This window comes from Leptonychotes weddellii, chromosome 9, assembly GCF_054177405.1.
Source record: "Leptonychotes weddellii isolate Sample4059 chromosome 9, ASM5417740v2, whole genome shotgun sequence".
In the NCBI taxonomy this organism is placed as follows: Eukaryota; Metazoa; Chordata; class Mammalia; order Carnivora; family Phocidae; genus Leptonychotes; species Leptonychotes weddellii.
In genome coordinates, this window is record NC_138377.1 from 94,590,856 (window position 1) to 94,599,660 (window position 8,805).

Here is an 8,805-nt window from a genome sequence, read left to right on the forward strand (position 1 = left end):
CAAACCTGGGGATCCCATGAACCCATGACCACAACATCGTGACCTGAGCCCAAATCAAGAGTCTCCGCTTAACTAACAACTGAGCCACCCAGGTGCCCCTGAATCTACATTTTAAAAAATATGTATGGTGCCTCCTTTATACTTTATTATATAAGCTCTTTATTCACATCTTATTTCTTCAAGTTTCATATAACTGGACTCATTGGTTTAAAGGGTTTTGTTTTTTAAAGGGGAAGTTTCAAGGCTTTAAAAAATATTATCAATCTGCTCTCAAAAAAGGTTGCCCCAATTACGATCTTATCGGCATTGAGTACCCATCTCCTTGTACCCTCATCAGTAGATCAATAGTGTGTATTACAATTTTATATAAATCTATGTACCTATTTGCCAGTTTGTTAGGCGCAAGGAGTCTCTTTTTTTTTTTTTTTAAAGAATTTATTTATCTATTTGAGAGCGTGAGAGAGAACGAGGGGTAGGCAGGGGGAGAGGGAGAAGCAGGCTCCCCGCTGAGCAGGGAGCCCGATGTGAGGCTCGATCCCAGGACTCCAGAATCATGACCTGAGCCGAAGGCAGACACTCAACCAACTGAGCCACTCAGGTGCCCCAGGCGCAAGGAGTCTCTTGACAAGTTTTCTACTTCCTCGCACTCCCTCTCCTCTAGAAATGAGAAGAGTTCTTTTCCTTATTCATATTAGAATTTCATCTCCTTCAACGTGACTCGGCCCTGGGAGGGCGCCCCAGTCACCGCAGAAGAGGAGACCGACTGGCACCGGGTCTGGTGAAGCCCACCTCTGGGTTAGCTCCGAAAACCTTTCCCGATGGGTCCACCTGAGTGCCGCGTGGCAGCAGAGGGCGCTGTGCAGCAGGCGCCGGACCCCGCCCCCAGGGCCGCGCGCCGCGCCCCCGTGACGTATTTCCGCGTCATCTGCCGCCGAGGCGTGCTCCTATTGGCTGTCGGCGAGGCCATAGGGGCGGAGCCGAATGGGTGTGTGGAAAGCGCCGCAGCCCGGGTGGAGGGGGCGAGGCTTCCCTCTTCCACGCCCCTCCTCCGCCCTCCATTCCCTCCCTGGGACGTCTGCGCCTAGCGGCTGGAGCGCTGCGGTGGCGGCGGCGGCTGTACTTTCCGGGTTGAAGCTGGAGCAGGGCTTGGCGGTGTCGATCGAGCCTGAGGGACCGGTTGACTGAGGGAGTCAAAGAGGGAGGGAATCCCGGGGTGCCGAGCTGTGCCGGCGGGGAAGCCCTTCGATTCCCTGCGAGCCCCGGGCGAGCGGGGCGGGGGTCCCCCGAGACCGCCAGCGGCCCCTCGGCGCTGACGGGACCACGCGGGGCGCGCCCTCCGAAGGCAGCCTCGGGGCCCGCGGCCCCTACTTGGCCCTGCGCGGCGGGCGTGGGGCAGCTCGGAGGGAGGAAGCAAGAGAGGGGCCGCCCTCCGCTCGGAGTTAGAAGCGCCTTCCTGGGTCCAAAATGCCCAAGAAGAAGCCGACGCCCATCCAGCTGAACCCGGCTCCCGACGGCTCCGCGGTTAACGGGACCAGCTCGGCGGAGTAAGTCTGGGGTGGGCGGCGAGCGCCGGGCCGGGCTGCGGAGGCCCCTGCTGGGGTGTAGGAACCGAGTCGATGTGCGCGGCGCGCGGGGCTCCGCTCGGGTTCGTCACGTACGTCTCAGGCTGGCAGGGGCCGGGAACTCCCGGCCGCCGAGGTATCGGTGACTAAGCACAGATTGTGCTCCTGACTCAGACCAGTCAGTGGACCCAACGGGTCCCGATTTTCCCCCTCTCCCGACCCCTGCAGTCATCCTTGGCCACTGACCATTCACTTTCTCCCCCTCAAAGATGAACACTGGTTCATCCCCCGCCCCTCCCCAGCTGTTTTCCCCAGATCGTCTGGGATCCTGGCTTCTCTGAGAAGGGAGCAAATGTCCTGGAAAGAATTAAGATCGCATCTGCTTCTTTGAGGCCGGCTCAGGGTATGGAGTGTGGAGTTGGGACGAGCAAGCCACGACGTCCTCACCTTTGTGCTTGACACCTGTGGGCCGGGAGTGCCGCCTCGTTGTGGCCACTGGCTGGCTGGCAGGGGCGTGTGCACACCGACATCCCCGTAGCTTTTCCCTTGCCGACTTCGGGGGCTCCAGCCCCTTGGCCTTCTTCCTGGAAACTATCTTGTCTGCAAGGGAGCTGCTTTCCTCTGCTTTATCTAACTCTTCATTCATTAACAAATCGCTCCTCACCAGTGACTCTCCTAACTTTCTGTACTTTACCATGAGCCCTAGACTGACCTGAGACATGAACACCCATAGCCCTGAAAACCGCGCACAAGGTGCTCCATCTCTGCAGCTTCCAGTGTTGCTCACAAACCAGCCCTTGATCTCATTAAACAGGGAGGAGGCTGTTTAGTAGGGTGTTTCCGAACTCCCACAACTCTTTTTGCGTCCTGAGTAAGGGACAAGACTGTGAGGGAGAGAGACCCGGCTAGCTGGAGAATTAATCAGAAAAGATTCTTAATCTCTACCGGCACACTGGAGATGTATGGAAGCTAGCTGATGAAATGAGTGGAGTAGGCCTGAACCGTCTGCCCTTTGGTGATTTGTATAACCTTCCTTTCTTTCTTTAGATTTTAATAGCCTGGGGACCTGCTGGCTTGGTGACTCTGTCCATCCCTGTAATGATCACAAGGCCAGTGGAGGACCTATGGTGTGAACTCAGCTAGTTTCCTCAGGCCTGCTCTCAACAGATGTTCTTCGGTACTATAATGTCTCTTTTGTATGATATTGACTTGTACAGGTCAGATTCTATGCAGACGGTCCTTCAGACTTACTGTACAGAATTTTACTCCTTTAAAACAGATTGACATCCCCCCAGCACAGGGCAGGACAAGTTTTGACCACAGTGGCTGGTTGAATGTTGTGGCCTGACCATCCTGCTCCTGTTTGATTTGGAGGTAGGTACTGAGTGGAAGTACCTGTTGTCATTCTCTTGTTAATTGTGGCACCACAGCTGTATTCTTGCAAATGGGAGGAATCTCATTAAAAAATACAGGGGCGTCTGGGTGGCACAGTCAGTTAAGTGTCCGACTCTTGGTTTCAGCTTGGGTCATAATACTGGGGTCCTGGGATCAGGCCCTGAGTCCAGCTCAGTGAGGAGTCTGCTTGAGGATTTTTCTCTCTCTCTGCTCCTGCTCGTGCTCTCTCTCTAAAATAAATAAATAAATCTTTAAAAAAAGAAAAAATGCAAGCAGGAAAAGAATAAACTACTCTGGAGTTGGTGGCAGAAAAGTTTGGTGGGACTGGGAGGTTCTCAACAGTGATTAGGAGGTTGAACTCTGGAGTCAGGCTAAGTTTGAATCCTGGCTCTGTTACTTTGTGGTTTTGTGACCTGGGACAAGTATCAGTTTTATCTAGGAGCTAAGGCTTAGTTAGGTTTAGTTTTATCATCTGCAAAAATGGAGCTAATGATAGAACCTACTTAGGGTAGTCTTGAAAGTTAAATGAGCTAATACGTAGTCAACCTTCCATAAATGTTAGCTGCTGGTGCCTTTGTTACTGGGTCAATGTTGAGAAAGCTGAAGGAAACTGGAAGGTAATTTCCATTCGTGGTGGTGGATATGTATGTTAAGGTGCCTTTGCTTCTGGATAAGTGAGTCCCCGCGATTGCTTAGTTTTTTGTGCCATCTGCATCTACCTCCATGACTCATTGCTGTGTTACAATAGGGGGCACCTTTGTGTAGGCTGCCTGAGACAAACAGGGACTGTTCCCCTACATTTCCTGGCACTAAAGGGAGGAAGGCTGCACACATCTTCCATCTTTCACCTTCGAGAGTGTTTCTCAAGTAAGGCCGTTGTTCTTGTGATTTCTGTGATTAGACCAGGGCACAGTTGTGAACATTACCAATGTAACGTAAACTAAAGAAGAAGGAAAAAAAAAATCCATTGACATTAAGGATCTCTTGGTACTAACTTGCCTAGGTTGCTTCTCCTCTGTGGCTCCTTGGCACTTTGGGATTTACCTCTAACTTAGCAGTTAATGCATTCAGATGGAGCTGGGTTACATGGGACCTGAAGTTTATGCAAGTTGCCGGGGTCCTTGAAGAAAAAAGAGTGCAAAAATACCTCTTTTGCAAATTTTGCAAAAATGCACGAGCATAATGCAAGGGTACTAAGTGTTAGCATGAAATAAATTGGAAATAAGAACATATCATTCCCGTTTCAAATGTTTTCATGGTTCCATTGCAGTTAGAATAAAATCCAGACTCCTCTTGGGCTGTGAGACCCAGAGGTCTGCCCCCTGTGCACCCCCCCCCAACCACATTTCCTGCTGCTCCTTTCTTCCACCATACTAGTCTTCTTTCACTTCCTCCTTGGGATGGTCTGTACTCCCTCCAGGCCCTTGCACATGCTGTTCCTTTTGCCTAGAATGAATCCTCCCTTCCTCTTCCCAAGCTAGGAAGGAAGTAATCATCATCTCTACCTAAATGTCATTTCCTCCGAGGTGTTCATAGACCACCTAATCTCTAAAGGAGGTCACTTTCCCATGTCATCTGATTTTTTTTTTTTTTAGACAGGGCACTTAAGAGTGCCTTTTTATTTATTTATTTATTTAAAGATTTTATTTATTTATTTGAGAGAGAGAATGAGATAGAGAGAGAGCATGAGAGGGGGGAGGGTCAGAGGGAGAAGCAGACTCCCTGCTGAGCAGGGAGCCCGATGTGGGACTCGATCCCGGGACTCCAGGATCATGACCTGAGCCGAAGGCAGTGGCTTAACCAACTGAGCCACCCAGGCGCCCCAGTGCCTGTCTTTTTAAAAAAAAAAAAATTTTTTTTAAAGTAGGTTCCACACCCAGTGTGGGGCCCAAACTCATGACCCTGTGATCAAGAGAGTCGCATCTCCACTGAGCCAGCAGGTGCCTATCACCTGATTTTTTTTTTTTAATGACATTCATTCACTGTCTTTAGTTTTTTATTAGGATATTTTATTTTATTTTTAAAAGATTTTATTTATTTTTTGACAGAGACACAGCGAGAGAGGGAACACAAGCAGGGGGTGTGGAAGAGGGAGAAGCAGGCTTCCTGCAGAGCAGGGAGCCCGACGTGAGGCTCGATCCCAGGACCCCGGGATCATGTCCCGAGCTGAAGGCAGATGCCCAACGAGTGAGCCACCCAGGCGCCCCTAGGATATTTTAAATATCTGTCTTTTCTGTACACCATAAACTGTAAGGTTAGGGCTGCCTTTTTCTGATTCATTGCTCTCTAAGTAGTCCCTGGAATACAGTAGCTGACACATAATAAGTGCAAATGTGTTTGAGTAAATCAGTGAGTGGCTTAAATTTCTAATATTTGCACAGTGTGTTTAACAAATCTTTTTGTACTTTTTCATTTATTTTCCCCTTTGCTGTTATTTCCCCCTCCCCATTTCCTTTTCTTTCACAGGCATTCACTCACCCACTCTAGGATATTTAATATATGGTCTTATAGTTCCACCCATTTGTTGGGTATGTGTACCTTTGGGAGGCAGATGGTATTGTTTTGTGGGTTTCTGTGCGGACAGTGCTGAATGCGATTGTGCTGTTATTCTGCGTTAAGAAAGGAGATCCTGCCATTTGTGACAACATGGGTGAACCTGGAAGACATATATTAAATGAAATAAGTCAGACACAGAAGAAAAAAAGCGCTGCATGATCTCACTTATATGTGAAATCTAAAAAAAGGGTGGGGAATAAATAGAAGCAGAGAGTAGATAGGTGGTTACCAGGGGTGGGGAGGTGGGGTGTTGGTCAAAGGGTACAAAGTTGCAGTTAATGTAGGATGAATAAGTCTAGAGATCTAATGTACATATAGTTAATAATACTGTATTGAACACTGGAAATTTGCTAAGATAGTAGATTTCAAGTGCTCACATACACCAAAAAATGGTAACTATGTAAGGACGTAGATATGTTTGTTAATTAACTTGACTGTAGTAATCATTTCCCTGTATGTGTATCAAATCTCATGTTGTATGCCCTAAATATACTCAAATTTTATAAAAATTACTGTTGTGCTATTAATATGCCTCAGTTGGGATAGATTCGGTTACGTTGAGATTACAAACAACCAAAAAATCAGTAGTTCGACATACGTTCAGGTCAGTGGCAGTCTCTGTTCATTGGATTCCATTAGGGATCTAGGCTTATGGAGGTACCATCTCTGAAATATGGTCACATGAGAAGGGCATCTTGTGAACCACATTCTGGCTCCTAAAGTTTTTGTCCAGAAGTGACACAGGTCACTTTTTTTTTTTTTTTTAAAGATTTTATTTATTTATTTGAGACAGAGAGAATGAGAGACAGAGAGCATGAGAGGGAGGAGGGTCAGAGGGAGAAGCAGACTCCCCGCCAAGCAGGGAGCCTGATGTGGGACTCGATCCCAGGACTCCAGGATCATGACCTGAGCCGAAGGCAGTCGCTTAACCAACTGAGCCACCCAGGTGCCCGACACAGGTCACTTTTGCTCCCATTTCATTGGCCAAAGCAAATCACATGGCCATGCTGACCTTCAGAGGAAGGGGGGCTTCTTGGAAGGAGGAGAACCAGGACTATTTGAACAGAAGCAATGACCACCCCCAACTTTTCTTCCAGTTTATCTTTACCTTTTTTTACTATTTATTTATTTATTTACTTATATTTATTCATGAGAGAGAGAGAGGCAGAGGGAGAAGCAGGCTCCCAAGGAGCAGGGAGCCCAATTAAGGACTCGATCCCAGGACCCTGGGATCATGACCTGAGCTGAAGGCAGACGCTAAACCATCTGAGCCACCCAGGCGCCCTATCTTTACTTTTTTTTTAAAGAAATATTTTATTTATTTATTTGAGAGAGAGAGAGAGAGAGCACAAGCAGGGGTGGGGTGGGATGGGGAGGGAGACGCAGGCTCCCTGTGGGGATCCAGACTCGGGGCTCGATCCCAGGACTCCAGGATCATGACCTGAGCCGAAGGCAGACACTCAACCAACTGAGCCACCCAGGCGCCCCTCTTTACTTTTTTTTAATGAAGTACCATGTTTATGACCTATTCATGATGCTACATGATGCTATTCACTATTTCTCTTGGTTGCAGAGCGGTCATGTACCACATTTTACTTACTATCCTATGTCAGATCCCCTCTGTTTTCAGCCTTTTGCTGCATCAAACGGTACAGGCATGACCATCCTTGTGCACGGCTCCTTTTGAACACTTGTGAGAGTTCCTTGTGGGATATACTCAAATGGGATTGCTTGGTGTACCTTGTGTCTCCTTCCATGATGAGGCACATACTTAATCTCTTTCTTTGTTTCTGAAAGAACACTTTTAAAGTAATCTCCACACCCAACATAGGGCTCGAACTCATAACCCCAATATCAAGAGTTGCATGCTCTACCAACTGAGCCAGCCAGGCACCCCTTAAAGAACACTTTTAATCTCCATGAGGAGAAGCTTGAGCCCTGAGAAGAAATCCCAGCACAGGGCAGTTCCCAAAACCTCACTTTTTCTTTAACTTCAGGCAAGTCCTTTGTACTTCCTGACTTTCTGTTTTTTTATCTGTTCAGTACGAGGGGCCTTACAGAATCTTGACCTTAATGGCCTACAAGGTCCCACCCTATCAGGTCCTTTGTTTTCTTCCCCTGCGCCCCCTTACACCTGCACTCCACCTCACTGTGCTCTGGTGTTGGTCTGCAGTGGGTGGGGCACATTCCCATCTCAGAGCTTTTGCATTTGCCATTCCATCTCCTGGAAGCTCTCCTCCTAAAAAACGTGCTTCCTCACTTCCTTCAGACCTGTGTCTGCACAAATGTCTCTTCACAGAGGTCATCCTTGCTCACTCTGTCTAATCTGTAACATAGCACTCCCTGTCTCTGCCCCTTCCTTGTGCCCAGTCTTTCTTCACAGCACTTACCACTAACTAATAGTGCACTGTGTGTGTTCGTCTGCTGCCCCTACCCCGCAAATGTGTAAGCTTCACGAGGGTGGGGGCTTGGCTTTGTTCCTTGGTCAGTGAGTAGAACAGTGTCTGTTCTTCAGTAGACACCTGCTGATGAAATGAAGCATTCCTACCCTGCAAGAGTATTGGGAAGATTAAACAAGGTAACTCATGTAAAAGTGCTTTGAAGGCCATAAAGTGCTGAATAAACGGGAGGCTGCGTTGCTTGGCCTTGGTGTCATCCACAGATTTTGGCTTTTGAACTGTTTCACCGTAACCCTAAAACACTCAGACTGACTTAATGGTTGCGTTCGGAGCATAGTTCCTAGCATCAGCACTTCTGCCAGGTTTGTAAGGGACACACGTCTATTAGGATGTGAAGGCCCTTCAAGAAGGGGACGGAAAGGTTAAGACAGGTTGATGTGCTTTTCGGGGGTCTCTGATGGCCTTTTCTGGGTTGTGTACCATGATAACTAGGAGCCTTTCAAGTGGTTTTAACTCATTTGTAGTAGAATTTGGACGTGTCTACCTCTTTGTTGCTGCAATAACTAATACTGGCGCTGTCATTTGAGAACAGCTTCAGGTGAGTAGTCAGGCCAGCCGAAGCCTGTGTTCTTGGGAAGAATGCCCCTGCTGTTGTTGCAGCAGGTACAGAAAAGGCAAACAGATTCCTACAGATGGGGGCGCCTGGGTGGCTCAGTCGGTTAAGCGACTGCCTTCGGCTCAGGTCATGATCCTGGAGTCCCGGGATCGAGTCCCGCATCGGGCTCCCTGCTCGGCGGGGAGTCTGCTTCTCCCTCTGACCCTCCTCCCTCTCGTGCTCTCTGTCTCTCATTCTCTCTCTCTCAAATAAATAAATAAAATCTTTAAAAAAAAAA

At 48.3% G+C, this 8,805-nt stretch overlaps 1 protein-coding gene across 1 annotated transcript in view; it reads left to right on the forward strand.

The window, feature by feature from the left end:
• Nucleotides 1-1,045: 1,045 nt before the first annotated feature.
• The window catches only part of MAP2K1 (mitogen-activated protein kinase kinase 1), an 80,949-nt gene continuing 73,189 nt past the window's right edge, over nt 1,046-8,805 (forward strand). The window contains exon 1 of the mRNA XM_006729635.3: nt 1,046-1,544. Within this exon, the coding sequence (XP_006729698.1) occupies nt 1,465-1,544 (80 nt within the window). The 5' untranslated portion in view covers nt 1,046-1,464. The remainder of the gene's footprint in view (nt 1,545-8,805) is intronic.